This window comes from Enhydra lutris, unplaced genomic scaffold (assembly GCF_002288905.1).
Source record: "Enhydra lutris kenyoni isolate GAN:26980312 unplaced genomic scaffold, ASM228890v2 scaffoldscaffold8, whole genome shotgun sequence".
Classification (NCBI taxonomy): domain Eukaryota; kingdom Metazoa; phylum Chordata; class Mammalia; order Carnivora; family Mustelidae; genus Enhydra; species Enhydra lutris.
In genome coordinates this window covers 25726640-25750537 of record NW_019154092.1, presented here as the reverse complement: position 1 = coordinate 25750537, position 23898 = coordinate 25726640, and the positions used below count along the sequence as shown (strand labels likewise).

The following is a 23898-nucleotide window of genomic DNA, read 5'->3' as shown; positions in this document are numbered from 1 at the left end:
CTGAATTTTGTATGACTGTTGCCAAGGTTAGAGTAAAAAGCCACACCTCTGTGGATGGGAGTGAATTTTCTCCTGAAGGGAATGTAGAGTCCTTCTTTCAATTACTCTGGGTAGAAATTAATCCTTGAGTGTCACCTGAGGACCTTACAGACCTCACATAGAAAGGGGAAAGGGGACACTTCTCTGCCTTGGGAGGCCAGGGTCATTTTGGTCTAGACATGAGGTTCTCTTAGCTTCCTGGAACATTTCCATGAGGGTGGAGATAGAGCTGGGAGGTGTACCTGCCATGGGAAGACAGGAGAGGAGGGAGGCAGACAGGGATTCCCGGATGGCTCTTGTCCTGGGCAGCAATGCAGTATTAGAGGTTCTTCTTCTCCTCCTCCTTCTCCTCCTCTTCTCTGCTTCCCTCCCCTCTACTCTTCCTTCTTCCTCCTCCTCCTCCCTCTTCGTCCTCTCTTCCTCCTCCTCCTCTTTCCCCTTCCCCTCCTCCTTCTTCTCTTTCTCCTCCTCCTCCTTCTCCTCCTCCTCTCCCTCCCCCTCCCCCTCTTCCTCCTTCTTCTTCTTCTCCTCCTCCTCCTTCTGCTCCTCCTGCTACTCCTTCTTCATCTCCTCCTTCTTCCTCCCCCTCCTCCTCCTCTCCCTCCTCCTCCTCCTACCCCCCTCCTCCTCCTTCTCCTCCTCCTGCTCCTCCTTCTCCTCCCCCTTCTCCTTCTTCTCATCCTCCTCCTTCTTCTTCTTCTCCTCCCCGTCCTCCTCCTCCTCCTCTCCCTCCTATTCCTCCTTCTTTTTCTCCTCCTCCTCCTTCTTCTCCTCTCCCTTCTCCTTCTTCTCCCCCCTTTTTCTTCTTCTTCTTCTTCTCCTCCTCCTCCCCATCCTTCTCCTCGCCCCTTCACATTCTTCTCCTCCCCTTTCTTCTTCTCTTCCTCCTCCTCCCCCTCCTCCTCCCCTTCTCCTCTTCTTCCTCTTCTTCTTCTTCTTCTTCTTCTCCTCCTCCTCCTCCTCCTCCTCTCCCCCCATATCCTCCTCCTCCTTCTATTTCTTTCTGCTCCACCTCCCCTCCCCTCTTCCTTCTTCTTCTTTGTCTCCTCCTCCCCCTCCTCCTCCTCTCCCTCCTACTTCTCCTCTTCCTCCTCCTCCTTCTTCCTCCACCTCTTCTTCAGTATTATAGGTTTTTCTTGACTTCAATTGCCAATTTATCCCCAAGTCTCCAGCAGTCTTTTCAACGGACCAAAAAGTCAAGGCTGCTCTCAATGGTGTTCTGGGAAATTAGCTGAGGGCCTCTAGTCACACTTTGGAAAGGTGATACAGGAAAAGCAGCACCTTCTCCTGGAACCTGAGTGGCAGGAGCAGAGATGGTTACTCCTGGAGGAAAATTACTGCTTGGTTCCCAAGTATGAGGAAGGAGTCTCTCTCTGAAAGAGCAAGTGGGTAGATTAAGGAGAGCTAATTTCCAAAAATAAAGTCTGCAAGGTCTTCTGGCATTTGAGCACACACATGTACAGTATTCCTCACTGCTGGTCCAACAAATAATTTGCCTGATTACTGCATATTACCATGACCATTTATTCAAAGCAGTATTCTCAAGCTACTATATCATGGCAGAACTGATTTTATGTCTCAAGAAGGATTATTCAAGATGAATCTTTTACTTGATTTTAGTTTAAGGTTCTTTTCACAAATTTCTCTTTCTGTACTAGCAGGTTTACTCCAAACATCATACAGTTGCCCTGGTTGTATTTTATAGGCGTGTTTGGGGAGACCCACACTTGCCATGTCACCGCCCACATAAGCCACAGAGGCAAGTAAGTGTGTGAGATCAGCACCTGTTGGCATTGAGTTGTGCAAAGCAGGTTTCTCAGTGGGTCTGGGGTTAGCTCCTGCCTCTTAAGGTCATTACCCCTTCTATGGCCAGAGGTTCCTCCTAAGTACAGACAACTCTTCTTAGTAATCTTAGGTTTGCTTTCTTCTGAAAATTTTAGAACTTACTTGGGTTGCTGAAGTTTTGCACTTCAACCTAAAATCACTTCCCATTTTGATCCTTTATTATTGTTGCTCTTACCCTTCAAACTAAGAAATAACAAGGGACTATAATATGTTTCTTTTCCATTTTTGTACATTATCCTACTAGGAGTGACTTCCAACTGCTTCGGAAGTTTGGGAAATAGGGTATTAAAAGAAAGACATTTCAGAATAACTCTTTATGCTTTACGATGTCTCATGATGATATAAAGTTAACTTTATAGAAGGATTCAGTTCTCACTATACTCAAACTGAGGCTCATATTTTAAATAGATTTTCAACGAACTCATTTCATATTATAATTTACATAGGAAAAAGCAAAGCAATTTTAATTTATCCTCAAGTCACATTTATAATTTTAACTGCCTAGGATATTCCTTCTAAACTATAAAAATGCATTTTTCCTTCGAACTTAGTCTAATCTACTTATGATGGACAAGCACATGCTGTAGCAAAAGAGGGCATAACAACTCAGTGACTAAAACTACACCCAGTTATTCAGTATTCTTATTGCACTGAAGATTTGCAATATAAATGGAATATATCCCCAATATGCTTTCTTACAGGATTTCTGGAATAGGCTCCTATAACTTTTATTTTGTAGAAGCTAAAAATGGAAGCTCAGAGTACTGTTCCAGAGTCCGTAGGCTTAGCAATCTCCTCAGTCACATTGCACAGCTGAAACAACCAGATATAGCTATCTCATGGTTTTAGGCATTTGGATGACAGTAATGAACAGGTCGGACTCACGCACATGAAATTGAAATCATTGAAAAGTAGGGCCACTTAGAATAGAGAAAAACATTTCAAAGACTTTTATTCCCTAAGTATGAAGGGAAAGCTGTGTGAAGACATAAACAGGTTGTGAATGAAGCTAATGAGTTCATTAACTCACCTAAAGTGATGATTGCGTAACTGTAGTTAGTAACCATTTCTACAGGTTGAGTAGAAGGTTCTTCGCCTGTTCCGGGATGAAATTCAACTCCTCAGCGTAGTTTGTTATAAGCCTACCTTTCTAACCTAACTCCCAGGCATAGAACTTCTGAACGCCAGGGATTCTGAAAAATTCCCTTTCTGTTTCCCCATGAAGGAAACTGTTACCAGATTCTCTAATGCTTCAGCACAGCACTTGCCTTTTTGTCTGGAACAGGCTCTGCCCTCTGCTTTTCTCTGTTGGTTCTCTCTCTCTCTCTCTCTCTTTTTTTTTTTCCCCTCTGTTGGTTCTTATCTCAAGCATTAGTTCTTAGTTCTGGAGGCTAAGGGTCCAAAAGTAAGGTGTTGGTCTATTTGATTTCTGGTGAGAACTCTCTTTCTGGTTTGTAGACAGCCACCCTCTCACTGTGTCCACACATGGAACAGAGAGAGAGAGAGAGATAGAGAGAGTGTGTGCAATAGAGAGAGACAGAGACAGAGCTAGAGAAGGGGAGCTCTTCTCATAAGGATACTAATTCCATCAGATCAGGAGCCTACCATCATAACCTTGTTAATGTTAATTACTTCCTTATAGGCCCTATCTCCAAATACAGCCATATGGAGGTTAGCTCTTCAACATACGAATTTTGAAAGCACACTGTTCAATGGGATCATCTATGTTACAGGAAAGCCATGATTCATTTGTGTTTCTAAAGGCAGGCTGGGGCCAGAGGAATCCTCGAGAGACTTCCCCTGAGGTCTTGGGTGGGTGAAAATGATTGGAGTGGAGAGAAGTTTAGAGACCTTTCTCTGAGACTGGGAAAGCTCTTTCATACAGAGGTCCTCTAGAGGTAAGACAGGATTTTCTTTCTTTCTTTCTTTCTTTTTTTTTTTTTTTTTTAAGATTTTATTTATTTATTTGACAGAGATCACAAGTAGGCAGACAGGCAGGCAGAAAGAGAGGGAGAAGCAGGCTCCCTGTTGAGCAGAGAGCCCCAGATGCAGGGCTCAATTCCAGGACCCTGGGATGATGACTTGAGCTGAAGACAGAAGCTTAACCCTCTGAACCACCCAGGTGCCCCTAAGACAGGATTTCTGATGGGTGCCTTGAATGCCTCAGAGATGGGACTGGATGCTGAGCTTACTGTCCAAATTTTAAGAGCCTGTGAATCTCAGGCAAGCCCCAGACTTCAGTCAAGCAGCCTGCTGGGATGACCAGGGCAGGACGAATGAAGGCCCTGGCACCTTTCCTGATTAATCTGGAGTATCTGAGGAATCTGACCTTGGAATTTATACACGAACTTTGAGGAGCAGCAACACATCCAAGGAGTTCCTTCTCAATCTGCCAAGTGGGGGATTTGAGGACACAAAATTTCATCTAGAAATGAAAGAATGTGCTTACATGTTGTTGTAAGTGGCCTCTCTATTAAAACATTTACCATGTTGGGCTGTAATGCTTGCCTTTATTCCCTTCTAGACTTTGGGTTACTTGGGGGCAGGAACTGGGTTTTGTACCTTCTCTTTCCTCTAGCCCCCTCACTCAATGCCCCTGGAAACTGAGCCTTGATATACTTTTGTTGAGTCATATAGGATTGCAAGCCTCCTTTTAGAGTAAAGGGTTTTGTGTGATAGATTTCCCTTTTAGGGCAAACTGAAAAATGGCACCTTAGTACAATTGCCGTGTAATTACTAAATCAACAATTCACATATAAGAAGAAATTCTTAGATGGCTCATATAAGGTCACCAGATTGACAGTAAAGAAAGCTCTAAATGTAATCATTCATATTTTAGTTACTTAAAATGGCCAGATATCAGAATTTCTTCCACTTGGTTTTAATTTCTGGTATACCAAATACCAGCTTATTCATGCCGCTTGGGATAATTCTCCTTCCGTCCTTTATCTTACCATGTTAGTCAAATTTGGAAAGAATATATACATGTTGTATTAACCAAGAGACGCGGCCCAGCATTTGATCAGAAGCTAAAGGGAGGCTCCCCTGATCCAATCACAAAGGTGTTCCTGGCACCCCGGAGCGCCGGTGTTGGGGCAGGAATACCTGCCGGCGGACTTGGTTCCTGCCGCGGGAATGCACAAGCAGCGCGGGTAAGGGGTCCGCCCCGGGACAATCCGGGAGGCCTGGGCCAGGCGGACCTGGGCGGGGCGGGAGCGCCGCTGGGCAGACGAGGGGCGTGGGAAAGCGGGCCGAGGGTGGGGCTGGGACCGCTTTCTCGCCAGCCAGCACTCGGCGCTGGCCCCGGGGGAGCGGAGGGGCAGGCTAGGGCAGCTCCCCAGCTCCCCGCGTGATAAAACTTGAGAAATAACCAGGAGGGGCGGCCCGGCGTCTCCTGGGTCCAATCCCGTCTCTGGAGCGAACGCGCTCCCGGGCAGGAGAGCCTGACGGAGGCCTAGGAGACTTAAAGAGGAGTGGCAGCGAGGCAGGCTCGCACCGCGCGCCGCTGAACCTCCGTGGGCTCTCACCTCCGGCCTCCTGCCCGGCGCCTGGGTTCCCCCTTCCCGCCCTGCGCCGCGATGGCCACCTCGCAGCCTCGGATCCCCCCGCGCGGAGCCCTCGGCAGGCTGCTGCTGAGCCTCGCGGTGAGTGGGAGCCTGGGCGGGAGCCGCGCCGCGGCAGGGCTGGACCCGCCCTGGTCCCGCCGGGAAAGCGGAACCGGGGCGAAGCGGACAGGGAGCGGACGGCCGCGGCTCCGCTCAGTCCTGCCTGGCAGGACAAGCCAAATTTGGGCTCGGACGGGTGAGAGCAGAAAACGAGCCTTGGAGGGACGACTCGGGCTGAGTTTTGTGTTCGGGACTTCACGTCCGACGGTTTGAATTACGAGTGGCGCTCCGGCGTGGCTGCGCTCTCCTGGTCCTTCGTGGGCGCCTAGGGCTCGCCCTCTCCCCTGGCTCCCCGGGGTTGGGAAGACGATCCGGGCACGTCTGGGTGGAGAGGGTCGAACAGTACTGGGTCAGGTATTTCAGGATCAATGAGTGAGTAAAAGACGTGAGTTGAGGTTCAAGAGGCTGCTCCACCCCAGGGTAGCCTGGGATGGGGACGTTAGTGAGCGGAGGGGCTGGAATGGTGCCCTCGGTCCCCGCGTGGAATTAACTCTGAACACCGGCTTCCAGATTGTCACAAGCCTACCTTTCTAACCTAATTCCCAGCTTCTGCTAAAGGCTATTCAGAGCTCACCCACGAGTCTCCCGGTCCTGGGCGAAGCGTGCCTGAGGCACAAGGGCGTGTGAAGGCTGGATCCGGACTCGGATTGGGCGGGGGAGAGGGGCTGTTGGGGTGCAGCGGAGAGGCCAGAGTCGGGGTGGGTGGGGGGGTGGGGTAGGCGTGGGTTTGAGTGGTACTTTGTGTCTCTCCGGGAAGGACTGCGCAAGCCCGGAGCCCAGCTTCGGGTCTTCTGTGTCCTGGAAACCCGCAACTCAGAACGAGATTCACCTGGAGAGGAAATTAGGGATAATTCTCCGAGAATATGGGAGACATACAGCGAAAAATCCGGAACTCCGAAGGCGCGATTACGCTTCAGACTAGACCAGGGTTGCTCTCGGGAAGGGCCGTGGAGAGGAGCCGCAGACCCACTTCCTCGCATTCAGGGATGGTCGTGTGGTCCCGCACAGGGAGGACCTGCCTAACTCGGGAGTAGGTCAGCTCTGGCTACAAGGATTCCTCTGCCCCCAAGCAGGGCGAGTGGATGGATCAAAAAGCCTTGTCTTCTCTTTGAATCAGCGAGTTATAAATATTGGGTTGGTACTTATGATCTAAGAAATGTTTAGGGACAATGACTTGTACAAATGAGGACGTTGATTTGCAAGGCAGCTGTTCCAACAAAAGGAGCTGATGAAATGACTCTTTACAAATGGGACCTGGCCTTAAAGTGTGCTCTTTTGTGATAAATTTGGAAGAATTTCCAGTTTTTATGTTTAAAAGCATGAATTGAGTGTTTTGTGTTTTCTCTGGGAAAGGGATTGGGGAATGGGGAGAAGAAACTGCAGAGGTACTGTGCTAGCAAGATCTCTCCTGTATTCCCTGGAGGGGAGGGTGTGGAATTCAAGCCACTGTCATGGTGACAGGAATGGCGGTGCAGGTGTTGGGGCGTGGCAAGGCAAGAAAGCGCGTCTGTCCAAATGGAGATAGCGTCAGCTCTAGTATTAGACATACTCGTTTAGGATTATTTAAAAAAAGAATTTCCTTAAGTTTAGACTGAATGGGATTATCTGGAGACTCGAATACTGGAGAGTGTACATAGTATAATTTCTTTAATCCAAAACCCTCAGTGCACAAGTACCTTCAGTTTCTGCCCTAATGGGTAAAGGAAGACCTCTGTTGACCATCCACTGTATTTCCCTTTGACTCACAGGACAGTATAGTATTAATGGTGTAACACTTTAGAGACAGTTTTCATTTTATAGACACTTTAATGGATCTCTCAAAAACAATTCCTTGTTTGAAGTGAGAGCTCTTCAAAGCAAGTCTTTAACACAAAACTGGTAGTTTTAACAGGTTAGCCTTCCCACTCAGCTGTCCCATAAGCAGAGGCATCGTCCCATTTGCACCCTTCTCCTGCATCTGCTTCCCTTTCAGAACTCTCTATTCTCAGTACATTCTAAACTACTGTCACAAAATTAATTCCCAATAGCCTCCCCACCCCCAAAACACACACACAAAAATAAAAGAGTAGAGAAGCTAGGCCGGAACTAGAAAGTAAACACATCAGACCATCCCATTGTTGTTGAAAGTACTGAATGTCTGTTAAAACACTTCTCCTCTGAATGCAACTAAAATTGAGAACTAATTTGCATTAGGTCAGTTGCTCAACTGTCCTACCACATTGCAAAGAATAGTACCTTTCAAATATATGTTTAATATTGTTCAGCATACCCAATCCACTTTGGGAATTGTCATCGAGTATATTTTAAATAGTATGTTCCTGAGCATAGTGAATCTTCAATTTTGCTAAAAGGACTCTTCAGAAGGAATTTAAATTGTGTTTTCCTTTCTAGCTTAACATACTGTTTTCCTTTGGAGTATCAGAATCCTATCTGCACCTATGCTGACAAATGGGCATTCTATCTTTTCAGATTTTATTGCATTAATTAACAAGAATAATGTGACTCCTTTAGCAGACTTTTTGTTGTTGTTGTTCTTGATGACATTTGACGTATGAATCTTTTAAAAATAAGAGTACAATAATTTCTATTAATTTTTGCATTAGTGACATAAAGGCTAAGGCAAACAAAAGAAGTAACTATTTTATTTATTTTTATTTATTTATTTGACAGACAGAGATCACAAGTGGGCAGAGAGGCAGGCAGAGACAGAGTGGGGGAAGCAGGCTCCCTGCTGAGCAGAATGCCCGATGTGGGGCTATGATCCCAGGACCCTGGGATCATGACCTGAGCAGAAGGCAGAGGCTTCTGCCACACAGGTGCCCCAACTAGTTTATTTTAAAACCACTTCCCTGAGAAAGTCAGAATTTTGATATCTATTTGATGGGTGCATTATCAGTTAGCTTTTTAAAAGGAGATTGTTGATGTTCATTTTGAGATACAGCTAGATCCTGAAACACCTTCTGAATCACTAAATATATGTGAACCTATGCACATTTTTGTGTCCTGTTGTAATCCCCTTGGTAGTTAGCGTTCCATATATGGAATCTGTGGTCACCTGCGGTTAATCATGCTTTCCATTTAACTAGAATTCCTGTCTTACAAAGAGTTTGGTTAGAAAGAAATTTATTTGCATGATCTAAGGAGTGAGAGTACAGAGGTCAATATTTTGATTTACCTATGAGCTGGTAAGAATCTGAAAGGTAATATTTCCATTTTGCAGAAGGCAAGTGTCTACAGGAAAAATGACAGTTTTAAAATTTCAAAACTGTTATGCTCAGCTAAGTTGATCTTGTTTATTTTTCAGACTTTGCATGAATTTCCATTGTTTAGCTTCTTTTCCCTCTTGTTGAAAAAGGGTGTCATTTTAGAAAGCTTACCGGTGTATTCACAGTAAAACTATACACAGAAGAAAAGTAAAACAATTTCAGATAACTCTTCTCATTTTCATTCTCCATTTGGCATTGGATTTTCTTATCAGGATTTAATTATTTGTATGATAAGCTTTCTATCACACAATAAAATTTGAATAATACTATAAAATGAAACAGGGTAATTAATTTTTCTCAGACCACATGGACAATACTTTATGTTATCATTTTTTAAAACTCAATTTGTTACAGTTTCATTGAAAGTTCTGTAGCTCCAGGCTTTATAAGTCAGATATTTAAAGCTGACCTGGAGTATTTTCCATTAAAAGACAGTCTTAAAAAAAAAAAAAAAAAGACCGTCTTTTATACTTCAAATAGTCAATCCATAATTCATTAATCTTAAAATTATTTTTGGATGTTGCTTTTTTTAGTGGGCATTCTTCTATACAAAAGTTATTTTTAAAATACCTTTAAAGGTCATTAATTTGCCATTACTAATCAAATGGTGGCTTTACATTTTTATTTTATTTTCCATAACATAGCCAATCTCCACAAATAGAAAATCTCCACAAATAGTTATAGTGTCAAGAAGCATGACATAACTGAAAATCTATATATGAATATGATCCTTTTCAAAAATTATATTAATGAATTAATTGTACATTCTAATGATGTACTATATAGCATAGAATATGAATGAGCTACTACTCTAAGCCCAGCATGGATAAATTTCACAAACATCATTTCAGTGAAGAAATGAAGTAGCAGACAATTAGCATGACTGCATATATGTAAAAGCCAAAAATTGACAAAATAAACCTGTATCTTCTTTAAGGACACATATACATGAGATAAAATTAAGCAGAGGTGGGAAAATAAATGGTTAACACAAAAATTATCCATTATTTTTAGGGGTTGTGGGAACAAAGAAAATACACCTCAGAAGAGGTATATAGAAACTTTGAAAATAGTAACATTCTATTTCTTAACTTTGAAGGTGAGCACCCTAGTGTTCTAGTAAAAAAAGTTACTATTTTTTAAAACATATGTACTAATTATATACACACACACACACACACACACAAGTGTGTGTGTGTGTGTGTATAGTACATATGTTTTAAAACATATGTGTGTGTATGACCTTTTGTATTTATGTCTTACAAAGGATGTTAAAAGAAAAAAGCAATAGAGATGATCAACAAAACCAAAGCTATTCTTTGAAAGTATACATAAACCCTGCTATGGTTGAACAAGTAAGAAATAGAGAAGCCACAGATGAAGCAATATTAGGACTAAAAGGAGACATAGTCACAGAGAAGACAGATCTTTTAGATAAATAAATAATAATATTAATGTATTACTTCAATTAATTTGAAAACAGAATGAGCAATTTCCTACAAAATACAAATTACCAACTGGCCTTAAGCCAGGTATACAAAACCTAAATAGACTTAAAACCATTAAAATATTGAGTTAAAAGTTAAATGTCTTGACCCACAGACACCTTCATATCCATCAAGCCCAGGACTATGATAGGTAAATTCTTTCATGATTATATGGAACATATAATCTCTCCTGTATATAAATTGTTTCAAAGAACCAAAAAAGTGGAATAGTCTTTAACTCATTTTATAAGGATTGTATGATATTGAAGAGTTGTAACCTGATTTCACTTATGGACATATATTTGAAGTACCAAAATAAATAGCAGCAAGCCATACCAATAATATATTTAAAAGTTATCATGTCCATGTAATATTTATCTCAGGAATGGAAAGATGGTTTTCTATTATCAAATTTATTATTGTTTTGTTTGTTTGTTTTTAGAGAGAGAGAGAGAGTGTGCGAGGGTGGGTACATGTGCATGCATGAGCCAGGGTTGGGGGGGAGAAGGCAAAGGGGGGCAGAGAGAATCCTAAGCAGTCTTCACACCCAGCACAGAGCCCAATGCAGCTTGATGGCACGACCCTGAGATCATGACATGAGCAGAAATGAAGAGTTGGTCACTTAACTGACTGGGCTACCGGGTGCCCTAGAAAACCATTATTGTATTTTAACATAGTAATGTATTTAGAGAGAAAAACTCTATGTTTCAAAATAAGTGGGAAATTACATTTATTGTTATAAAATATTCTTAGTAGACTAGGAATGTAAGAGAATGAACTTTTTTTTTTTTAACTGAACCTACCAAAAAATCAATGAATTAAGAAAGACAGGAAGAAAGAAAGAATGGAAAAGAAGAGAAGAAAGGGAAGGAAGGGAGAGAGGGACAGAAAGAAGGAGGGAGGAAAAAACTAACTCTTAATGAATGGTGAAGTGATAAAAGCATTATCTTTAAAGTTAGAAACAAATCCATAGTGGTCACTATAACTACTTTGTCCTATTCAGCATTCTACTGGAGGTCTTAACAAGCACGTATCAGATAAAATATGTAATAGCAATAATGAAAGAGGTTAAGGATTTGAAGAAAGAAATCTGACTGCCATGTTGCTAGCTAGAGGATTAGCTACATGTGAGATCCTAAACTATCTTCACAAACAACTGGAACAAGTAAAAGTAAACAGTTTCCCAGATAAAAAATGTAGAAAGATTTTTCATGGAATTGGTCAGATGATCATAAGAATTTTTTGAGAGTAGGAAGCTTACAAAGCAAACCTAATTTAAAGGAAGATAATAGGGATTGGGGTCACCATAACAAATACTACAATCTGTAATAAAGCTATAGTAATTAAAACTATATAGTTTTGATGCAGAGATAAACACATATGCTGATGAAATAATGCAGAGGGCCCAGAAATAGATTCTATAACTGGGGTCCATACAGAGGTTGTATGCAGCTTTATCATTTTTAGTTAAGGGAAGAGTCACTCAGTGATGGTTCTTTACAGTTGTCTATCCATACAGGAAAGGGTAAGATTAGATATCTACAGTGACTCACACACTAAATACATTCCTGATGAGTAAAAGGTTAAAATGTTGAAAGTAACTTTAAAATTTTTATAAGAAAATACCAGATAATATGTTTATGACAGGGTAGAGGGGGAGATATTAATAAACAAAAGTATAAGCTAGAAGAAATGTTTAATGAAATTGACTACTTAAAAAAACTAAAGGAGGGGCACCTGGGTGGCTCAGTTGGTTGAGTGTCCAACTCTTGGTTTTGGCTCAGATCATGATCTCTTGGGCTGTGAGATGAAGCCCTGAATTGGGCTCCACACTCAGTGCGGGTGGTTCAAGATTCTCTCCTTCTACCTCCTTTGTGCTCTCTCAAATAAATAAATAAATAAAATACATGGGGGGTTAAGGGGGTAGGAGAAGAATAAATGAAACAAGATTGGATTGGGAGGGAGACAAACCATAAGTGACTCTTTTTTTTTTAATTTTTTTTTTTAAGATTTTATTTATTTATTTGACAGAGAGAGAGATCACAAGTAGACAGAGAGGCAGGCAGAGAGGGTGGGGGGGAAGCAGGCTCCCCGCTGAGCAGAGAGCCTGACGCGGGACTTGATTCCAGGACCCTGAGATCATGACCTGAGCCAAAGGCAGCGGCTTAACCCACTGAGCCACCCAGGCGCCCCCATAAGTGACTCTTAATCTCACAAAACAAACTGAGGGTTGCTGCGGGGAGGGGGCTTGGGAGAAGAGGGGTGGGGTTATGGACATTGGGGAGGGTATGCGCTATGGTGAGTGCTGTGAAGTATGTAAACCTGGTGATTCACAGACCTGTACCCCTGGGGATAAAAATATATTACGTTTATAAAAAATAAAAAATTAAAAAAAAGAAACTAAAGGAGATGCTTAATAAATTTGACTACTTTAAAACAAGCACTGTTTATTAAAAGGATACTACTAAAAGAGTAAAAAAACAACCTACATAAGCTTACAAGCAAAATATATTTTAAAAAAAGACAATAAATGAAATGATTAAATGAAATGAATGGATGATTTATGGAAGGTAAATGGAAAATTAACACAAGAAACGGTACTCAGTCTCACTAGAAATTAAGGAAATGCACATTAAAGTGACAATTTAGAATTGGCAAAAATTAGAAAAGCCAAATATAATTAATCGTAGTAGAGGATATGAGAAACAGAGGGATCTAATATTCTGGGGACATTAATATAAATTGATGTTAGTACTTTGGACAGCAATTTGGGAATTGAAGTAATATATTTCTGTCCTAATACTTTGCAACTGAAAAGCTGTATCACAGTGTCATTTGTAATAGAGAAAATGGAAAACAAGAGTAAGGTTTGTCTATCATAGGGAAATGAGCAAAAATAAACTGTGGCGAAGTTATAGAAAAATCTTAAATATATTCTTGAATGAAAAATGCAAGTTGCAAAAGGATACATAAAGACACTTAACTGCACACAGTATCAGCTCCTATTTTATAGGTGCATACATATATAATAAAAGCACAAAAACCTACAGAGGAATTTTGAATGCCAACAGAGAGAAAACTCTTCCTTCAAGAAGAGAAATGGAAATGGAGTAGAACATGGCCGTATGTGAAATTTTAATTTAAAAAAATGAAGTAGTGGGGCAACTGGCTGGCTCGGTTGGACGAACATGAAACTTTTGATCTTGGGGTCATGAGTTTGAGCCTCATGTTGGAGGACTTGTTAACTATAAGCACTATATAGTAGATTTGTAGGATTTGTTTTTCTTATCTGAAACTTCTTCTTTATACTGTATTAATGTGCCTTTTTTTTACTTCTAGGTCTTCAGTTTTGCTTGTGAAGGCTGCGAAAAGGTGACATTTAATATACCTTCCAAACTAGAGGCAGACAGAATAGTGGGCAGAGGTGAGAAATTTCAAAACAAGTGTTTTTAAAACAGAAATTCAGTTTATTTATGCTGAAAAGAGCATATTATCCAAACATTGCCTTTTGGAATTAGCCTTAATCTATTTTTACATAGATGTAATTCAAGATAGTTTTAAATATATATTCTATTCTTTATAACTCCATTGAATTCTGTGGTTAATACCCATGCAAATGTTCTAAATCCCCATTTTTGTAGTCATTCATGTTTTAACAGTTTAAAGAGTACATAAAGGGTTACACATAGGGGGCACTTGGGTGGCTCAGTCAGCTCAGTGTCTGACTCTTGATTTCAGCTCGGGTCATGATCTCAGAGTCCTGAGATCCAGCCCCACATTGGTCTCTGGGCTGGGCATGGAGTCTGCTTGGGATTCCCTCTTTCCCTCTCCCTCTATGCCTCCCTCCACTCTCCAGTGTGTGCTTTCTCTCTCTCTCTAAATAAATAAAATATTTAAAGAAAAAATTACAAGTGGAATGTAACGCTTTCATTACCCTAGTATTCTAAGCATTAGAGAAGTATAGATAAGTGGCTGAGAAAATCAGAACAGGTTTTTTTTTTTTTTTTTTTTTTTTTAAATCAGTGCTAGAGCTGGATTGAGGAACATCACAAGGTGAGCCATTCCATCCAATCTGAAATTAATGAGCCATTTTTACATGGAGAAACTGGGGGACTTTATAAACTTTCCCAGCAGCTGGGAAGTTTTGCCCAGGTGGTCTTTTCATGTGGTCTAGGGAGTATAAGAGGAAAGCATCGTGTTTTGTTTTGTTTAGAGAGATATAACTTGTCCCAGACATGCCAAATTTACTTTTTCAGTGAAGTGTCTCATATCTGGTTAAGTGCCTCATTTAATTTGTATTAAACAAATGTCACTTTAATTCCTATGGGAAGGAAGAAAAAAGAGGATGTAAAAGAGAGGGAGTGTTCCTTTGGGGGATAGACAAGAAGTTATCATTATGCTAAAAATGTCAAGATGAGAGAAATATGTCATTGTTCCTTAAAGATGTTCATTTCTTTTTAATTCAATGTTTCCATCTGTGACGAATTGGATTAAAGTGACAAGACTTTACATGGGTAGCAGTAATCCTTTGAGAGGTTATTACTTAAGGGCACATTAATATATCAGTTTGGTTGTTGTTAAAACTGACAGTTGAAGAATGAGATGAATTGGATACTTTTGATATAAGTTTCGAAACAGTTCTGTTGGTATTTATATCTCATTACTTCTTACTCCCAGGAGGAAAACTCCCAGGGAGAGAAGACCCACATGCAGAGTTTCAGTGAGGAACCCTGGAAAGCTAAGACTAGGAACACAGAGAAAACTGTGGCACAGGGGGAGCTGGTGGTAGGTGGGAGGCGGGTAACAGGAGTGCCAGTGGGAAGATTTCAAAGAGAGACATTCCTTACTTGACTACTTGCCAAATTCATACCCCCTGTTGCTCTTTGGGCTCAGGTGTGTAACTTCTGGCTGAATCTTAAAAGACTCACACTATAATGTTCAGGGAAAAACCTTCCTGTTTGTTTATTCAGCTGTGTGTAGGGGTGTGGATATTGGCTTTGTCATGATTGCAGCACACATGCCTCATTAATAGGAAGATCATTTTCATAACCCTCTAGAAATATATAAAGGTCTAAAAACACCTTACTTGATACATGTATACAATCAAGAATTATTTTTTAACTGAAAGTTATCATTTTTTATACATGTAAAGAATCTAAAATATTTGGTAAATGCAAAGTGATTGGTTTATTTGATTCTACTTCTTGATTTTGAAGAAGATGTATACATTGTTTTAACACTTCTCTTTTTTTTTTTTGCATGTGTTTCTACTCTGCAACTTGGAAACTTTTGCTTGCAGTTAATCTGAAAGAGTGCCTCAGGTCTGCGGACCTTATCCAGTCCAGTGACCCTGATTTCAGAGTTCTAGATGACGGGTCAGTATACACAGCCAGCACTGTGGTGATGTCTGATGAGAAAAGATCATTCACCATATGGCTTTCTGACACCAAGACACAGACACAGAAAGAGATTAAGGTGCTCCTGGAACATCAGAAGAAGGTATTCAAAATACATTGATATGTTCAGGCATGCTTTTCTTTTCATTTAAATCTTTCATTAAAAATTGTAAAGGGGGGGGTGCCTACATGGCTCAGTCAGTCAAGTGTCTGCCTTCGGCGGCTCAGATCATGATCCCAGGGTCCTGGAATCAAGCCCCTCATAAGGCTCTTTGCTCAGCGGGAAACCTGCTTCTCCCTCTTCCTCTTCCCCAGCTTGTGTTCTCTCTCTGTCAAATAAATACATAAAATCTTAAAAAAAAAATTAAAAAATTAAAAAAATTGCAAAGAGGACAAAAGATAAATTAGTTTTTTATTTTCTCCTTTTCCTTCCCCTTCAGTTTGCTCTCCCTCCCTGCCTCCCTCTGTCTCTTACCCTTCTCCCCCAACCAACAGTGGCTAACCATTGGCTTTGGATTTTGCTTTGTTAAACCTAAATGGCACCTCCTCCAGGGAGGCTTCTTCCACCTCTAAAGTCCAACTAACTGCTTTTGTGTGTCCGTGTCAGTTTGGCTATCCCTCTTTTATAAACATTTGGAATTTTTTTTATTTGTACAAACAACTTATCTGTAGTTGCTTGACGGCACGAATTGATCCCTTTTGTGCTTATAGCCTTGATAATAACCTAACCCAGAGTCGATAGGTATATGTTAAATTAATGTTAAAACAGGGTTTCCAGTGAATAAGAGGCTGATTTCAAGGGTCACAGTGATTCCGATGTTAAAATAGGATGGGAATCCTGCAGTGTGTGTAAGTATGAATAAAAGGATACGTGGCGTTGTACCGGCTATCATTCGCTGCAGTTCTAGATTTTACATCGTGAGAAATGCCATTTTGAAGGTTGTCACAAAAATGATTAAAAGTTTAGACTGGGTTACAACGAATCAGTGTTAAGTGAATTAATGAGAAAGTTAATTTAAATGACTATTTAGCACATTCATACATGTTCAATAAAATTATTTCTTAAGAAATTGTCAGGAAATAAAATAGCTTCCTTGCACCACCATGCAATGAGATGGAAATCACTCAAAAGCTCAGTGGAATTTTTGTGATGGTGGAAATGTTCTATAATCTGCACGGTCTGATATGGCAGCCAAATATTAACGGCTAATGAGCACTTGGCATGTGGCTAGTGTAACTGAAGGACGGCATTTTTTATTTTATTTAATTACAATCAATTTAAATTTAAATAGTCACATATAGTTGGAGCTACCATATTGGAGAGGGCAGATGAGGGTGTTAAGGCAATGAAGAACTTACCTTTTCTTGCTCTGGTTCTCCTGAGCGTGTGAGGTTTTAGCAGAAAAGAACACTCTGTCTTCAGTATTATGAAGAAGACACATTGGCTTTCTCTATGTGGGGGAAAAAAGAAGAAAAACTAAGAGTGCAGTGATGATTTTCCTAACCTGAAAGTATGGTCAGTGTTAGAAGGGTATACAAAATGAAATTCTTCAGTTTATGAAAACTTTAAACTGTGGATGTGTTCTTTCTTCCCCATCTAATGCAAAAAGACCTTATTATCTGTCATTTAGCTTCAGCTTGGAGAGTTGTGAACTGAGCCTTCTGGGCGAAGTGAGGTTGATGGACTGTCCACTTCTTTGCAACAAAGTCAGCTGTGATACTTTTATCTATTTAATTTTCTTTCTCTAAATTCAGGTACTGAGGAAAAGAGATGCTAAAGAAGCCGTTCTCAGACGTTCCAAGAGGAGATGGGCCCCTATTCCCTGCTCAATGCAGGAGAATTCACTGGGCCCGTTCCCTTTGTTTCTTCAACAAGTAGGTTTTACATTCTTTCTGACTGGGAGTGTTTTAAGTCCCAGAGTCTGCTTTGTTCAGGTTTTGTAAACTCTTGAGAGATTTAAAAAGAAACATATTTGATTGAAGATATTCATGAAGTGTAATCAAAGTAAGTTAAATGAGAAAATCACTAAAAAACTAATAATATAAAAAAGACTACAGCCATTAAAGGATGTTTATGAGCGTATTCGTTCAAAAGCCACTAGCTATTGAGCACCTGCTATGTCCCATGAAGGCACTGCTCTAAGTACGACCCTAGAAATAAATTTAGCCAAACCCTGGCTCTCATGTAGGTTATGAGCCTAGTAAGGAAGGCAGAGATAGGCACACGGTTATGATACTGGGTGACGAGTGCTGTGGCAGAGATGGTTTGGGTGATCTGAGAATTCATGGGATCCATACCAAGTCCTGGTTTGAAATGTGCAAATCAAGAAGAAACTTAGGGAAACATCCTTTAGGACCTAGGACATAAAGAATGGTAAAGCGTCATACAAGTAAGTAGCTATGGAAGAAGAGGGAGGAACAGAGGGTGAAGGCGAGCTCCTTAGTGGCTCCCAGGTAGCTCAGTCCTCCTGGTTATGATGGGGCTGGAGCAGGGAGATAAGGGAGAAGAGGCAGGTAGATGTCAAACCATGAGGGACTATGTGTGTTCTATTAGGGAATTTAACTTTTTCATCAAAAGAAGAAGTTTTTAACCAGGTCAGGTTTACTTTTCATAAAGATCTAGATGGGACGTATACAGTGAAAGCAGTTGCTGCAGTTGGACTCTGGCCCAGTGATTGCCTTTTCCTATTACTGTGCTTGATGTTTCATCCTGACTGTGTGACCTGTCTCCTCCCTTCTAGGGTCTTCCATGCTCCGGTGCTAGACTTTGTTTCTTATTTTCACATTTTGTACTTGAAACACGCAGGAGGCATATTAAGAAATGGTTTCTGATTACCAGTTATACTGATCACAGCTAATATTAACCTCTGCATCGCTAAGCCGGTCACTACCTCTTGGTCCTCCTTTCCTTGACCTGTGTCCCTTTGACATAGCTTACCCTTTCCTCCTCCTCCAAGTACTCTCTTCACTGGGCTTCTAGGACACCACTCACCTAGTTTCCCACTTACCTCACTGGCCATTCTTTTCTTAGTGAGTTCTGCTGGTTTTTCCTCATTCCTATGCCCACCCTTCCAAAACTTTGGAGAGCTCTAGGCTCAGCCTGTGAACCTTGTCTCTTGTTTATTTGTATTCACTCTCTTGCTAATCTCATCCAGTCTTATATCTTTAAGTACTACTCTCTATTGGAGACTTAAGGCCTTATATTTCTGGGACAGACTGCCTAATTGATATTTCCACTTGGAAGCTTAATGGACATTTCACACTTAACATAGGCAGGGAAAAAAAGTTAGGGTATTCTCCTAAAAACACCCCCCATCTCAGTTAATGGCACCTCCATTCTTTCAGTTGTTGGGGTATTAGAGTCTCTTGGGTTTTAGTTGTAGAGAACATACTTCTCTTAGCAGTTAACAGATAGGGATTTATTACACCATATAAGCAGTTGACAGAGTTGTTGAGGGTACTGAAGAAAGGAAATTTAGATTGAACTTTCAGGAATGAATCCCCAAGCTACATTGCTAATCCACAACCAGGGCACATGTTTTCTCCATGATGGGACAGTCTACTAATTCAGGAACTTATGCCACTAAGTGGCATAAGCATGACAGAGATTTATTTATTTTATGTGAAAGTGTGATTTGGTAAAGAAATTCTAATCTGAAAAATCACCGAAGACCTAGACTTCTTTCTTTTTTAGCTTGACCTTGAACTCTGCAGGTTCACGATGGCTCCTTATTGCATCCAAATGGGGGAACACATCCCTTCACTTTCTAGAGTACAGTTTAGGGCTCGCATATGTTATTCTGCTTATATCCCATTGACCTGATCTTTTCATGTGGCCATACTTAATTGTAAGGGAGCCCGAGAAATGTATCTCTTTTGGGCAGTCTTGCACTCAGCTATAAATTCCAACACAAAGGAACATGGGCAGAATAGATATTAGGGGATATCAGCACCCTCTGACATAGTGTCATCTTCACACCACACATCCAACCCGTAGGCAAATCCTACCGGCCATACCTGCAAATTAGACCCAGGATCTATGCATTTCTCACCTTCTCTACTGCTATCATGAATTCTTGCCGTAACTAAATGGTCTTCCTGCTTTGTTGCTTACCTACCCACCATGTTTAGTCTTAACAAAACACCAAATATTACCTTTTTAAAGTATAAATTACATATATTACTCTTGTCTAAATTTTCCAATAGCTTCCCACCTGACTCCAAGGAAAAGTCAACACCGTTGGAATCACTTATGTGATGTGGTCTCATGTCCTACTTCTTGCCCACTACCTTTCTCTGCTCCAAGCATAGTGGCCTCTTTACTGCTCCTTGAACACTTTGGGCACAGCCCTAACCCGGTCCCTTTGTACTTTGTGTTTCCTCTGCCAGGAGGAGTTGTCCCTGTTTATTCTCCTATGTCATTCTTTTAATTTTTGCCAGATCTCCTCCCTAAGAAACATTCAAATTAACGTTCCTTTCACCAGTATATGAGTCTCTGATGGTCTGGCTCCTACTAAAAATGGGCATTATTGTTCTTTTCCATTTGCCAAATCTCTCGATGGGAAATTATTGTTTATTGTTTTTAATTACATTTTCTTTTGTTACTTTTTATGTTGGACATTATTTTCATTAAATCTGAGGTTTAAAAAAATCTTTTGCCGAATGCTCCTTATTGTTCCGTGTGCTGATGAAGTGATAAATGTGATTACTATTTTATTAAAGTCTCTTTAAAATAAAAATGATAGAAATGCATAAGCTACATTTAAAAAATAACATTTAAACAGATTTTTAATTTAAAATTTTTACAAATATGTTTTTTTCCTCATAGGTTCAGTCCGATGCAGCACAGAACTATACCATCTTCTACTCAATAAGTGGGCGTGGAGTTGACCAAGAACCTTTAAATTTGTTTTTCATAGAAAAAGACACTGGAAATCTGTATTGTACCCGGCCTGTGGATCGTGAAGAATATGATATTTTTGATGTAGGAGTTTTGTTGATATATGTGATTTTAAATGATTAAACTATGTTTCTTCTGATACTCCTTGTACTCTTTCCTGTCTTCTTGCATTCTTTCCTTAGAGTCAAAGAAAATAGGTTGTGGAATATTTTGGAATATTGCTCTGCTCTTTATTTTAACTCTGGTAGGTAAGCTTAAAGTGAAGCAAAGAGGTTAGTTGTATTTGGATATAAATTCCAGTATATTTTTAAGAGTTGGTTTTGTTTATGAAATACTTTCTCTCTCTAGTCATACATTTTCCTCTCTCCAGGACATGGCCACCATTGATTGGAAGGGTCTTCGTCCCTCTTCTGTTCTATTTATTTATTTAAAACTTTTTTTTTCATTCTTCCTTCTACATATGTGATTCTCTGATAGTGTCTGAGAACTAGATAAGAAAGCAAAAGTGGGAGACCAAACCCAATCAAGGTCAATAAGCCAGGCTTCTGTTATGAGTGCGCTTACAGTCAATGGGGAATAATTCAGACGATTTTCAGTGTAATATGGTCAGTTCTGTGGGGTCATGTGGTCCTCACTGTGGTGAAGGAGGGGATGTTTCTCCATGAGAAAGAGGGATTCTTTTCCTAGAGAAGGAAGGGATGCTGGTAAGCAGACATAACTGATGTTTACCGCATGACATTGCTTTTGGTTAGAAAATTTTCAACTTGGTGTTGTAATCATGCTCTGAGTAGCAATACTCTATGTTGGCTGATTGAATTTAAATAATAAAAAAAAAAGAAATACATTCTATTCGACATTATATTGTCCTTTGATTAATTGGCAATGCAGAAACTGGTAAATGTGTTCTGTTAAAAAATCTCTTACAAATATGTGATCTATTAGGCAAAACAATAAAAGGTCTTGTTAGTTGCAAGATTGAGAATCATGGCTTTCTTTAGGTAATATAATAGGGATCGTTCCCATTGCGTGAGTTTCATTGTTCTCCCCAATATAACGTTCTGATTATGGAGAGAATAAGAACTATACTCTGAGTCTAATGGACAAAGTTGTCTCTGACTTGACTGTACTTTGGAGTTTTATTTGAAGTGCATTTTTTACCAAATACTGAATTCCTCTTACAGCACTTAAAAGTGTTCTTCTATTTGATGCTTTGATGATTAAAAAAGAATTGAATAGAATTTTTTAAGTCATTAATTACTGGAAAGATTTGCAAAGAAGGTAGCAGATAAAGCATAGTATTCTCTCTTGCTAGAGCCAAGTATTAATGGCTTTGCTTTTTCCTGTTTTCCAGTTGATTGCCTATGCTTCGACTGCGGATGGGTATTCAGCAGACTTACCTCTTCCACTGCCCATCAGAGTGGAGGATGAAAATGACAACCACCCTATTTTCACAGAAGCTGTTTATAATTTTGAAGTTCCAGAAAGTAGCAGAGTTGGTAAGATAATTTTTTTAAATTGAACTTTTCTGTATGTGCTTTCTTTTGCCATTTATATTTTTTCTCCTAGGAAATGTATGTTCATTTCCTTTGCTCTTACTTTCCTTGGTGTTTATCTTGCTCTTAACTGTTTTTTAAATCTAGTTAAAAATGCTTTTTACATAGTAAGGATACTAACCTATTGTCACATTGCCAATATTTTCCCAGTGTATTGCTGCTTTTCAATTCTGTTAAAGCTACTTTTTTGAGGTAAAGAAGTTCAGGACTACCATTTAGTTAAATCTATCCTTCCTTAGACCCATAAAAGCCTATTTCTTTCATACTTTATGGTAAGGAAGTTTTATTTTTTTACTTATGTTTTTAAGTTAAATGCAGTTAATTAACATACAATGTATTATTCGTTTCAGAGGTAGAGGTCAGTGATTCATCAGTCTTATATAATACCTGGTGCTCATTATATCACGTGCCCTCCTGATTGTCCATCACCCAGTTTCCCCATTTCCTCAACTCCTCCCCTCCAGCAACCCTCAGTTTGTTTCTTAAGATTAAGAGTCTCTTATGGTTTCTCTCTCTCTCTCTCTCTGATTTCATCTTGTTTTATTCTTTCCTCTTTGCACTATGATCTTCTGTTTAGTTTCTTAAGTTCGACGTATGAGTGAGATAATATGATAATTGTCCATCTCGGGTTGACTTATTTTGCTTAGGAAAATACCCTCTAGTCCCAGTCACGTCATTGTAAATGGCAAGATTTCATTTTTTTGGTGGCTGAGTAATATATATATATATACACACACACACACATATATATATATATATATATATATATATATATATATACACATATATATATATATGTCACATTTTCTTTATCCATTCGTCTATTGATGGACATCTGGACTCTTTCCATAGTTTGGCAATTGTGGACATCGCTGCTATAAACATTGGGGTGTAGGTACCCCTTTGGATCACTACATTTGTATCTTTGGGATAAATAACTAGTAGTGCCATTGCTGGGTTATAGGGCAGCTCTATTTTCAACATTTAAAAAAAAATATTTATTTGATAGAGAGCATGAGCGGGGTAAAGGGGGCGACTCCCCAGTGAGCAGGGAGCCCAGTGTGGGACTTGATTCCAGGACCCTGGGATCATGACTTGAGAGCCGAGGACAGATATTTAACCGACTTAGCCACCGAGGCGCCCCTATTTTCAACTTTTTGAGGAACCTCCATAATGTTCTCCAGGGTGGCTAACCAGCTTTTATTCTTACCAGTGGTATGAGAGGGTTTCCCTTTCTCTTCATCCTTGCCAATATGTAATTTCTTGACTTGTAAATGTTAGCCATTCTAACCAGTGTGTGGTGGTATCTCATTGTGGTTTTAATTTGTATTTCCCTGATGCTGAGTGATGTTGGACACTTTTTCATGTATCTGTTGGCCATTTGGATGTCTTCTTTGCAGAGATGTCTGTTCATGTCTTCTACCCATTTCTTTCTTTCTTTTTTTTTTTTTTAAAGATTTTATTTATTTATTTGACAGAGAGAGATCACAAGTAGGCAGAGAGGCAGGCAGAGAGAGAGGGAAGCAGGCTCCCCGTAGAGCAGAGAGCCCGATGCGGGGCTCGATCCCAGGACCCTGAGATCATGACCTGAGTGGAAGGCAGAGGCTTTAACCCACTGAGCCACCCAGGTGCCCCTACCCATTTCTTGATTGGATTATTTGTTCTTTGGGTGTTGAGTTTGATAAGTTCTTTATAGATTTTGGATACTAGCCTTTTATCTGATAAGACATTTGCAAATATCTTCTCC

At 40.2% G+C, this 23898-nt stretch overlaps 1 protein-coding gene across 1 annotated transcript in view; it reads left to right on the top strand.

The window, feature by feature from the left end:
• Positions 1-5462: 5462 nt before the first annotated feature.
• LOC111142719 (desmocollin 3) overlaps positions 5463-23898 on the top strand; it is a 52331-nt gene continuing 33895 nt past the window's right edge. Inside the window, exons 1-6 of the mRNA XM_022496001.1 lie at positions 5463-5528; positions 13642-13726; positions 15602-15801; positions 17454-17573; positions 20527-20682; positions 21950-22094. Coding sequence (XP_022351709.1) covers positions 5463-5528; positions 13642-13726; positions 15602-15801; positions 17454-17573; positions 20527-20682; positions 21950-22094 — 772 coding nt within the window. The remainder of the gene's footprint in view (positions 5529-13641; positions 13727-15601; positions 15802-17453; positions 17574-20526; positions 20683-21949; positions 22095-23898) is intronic.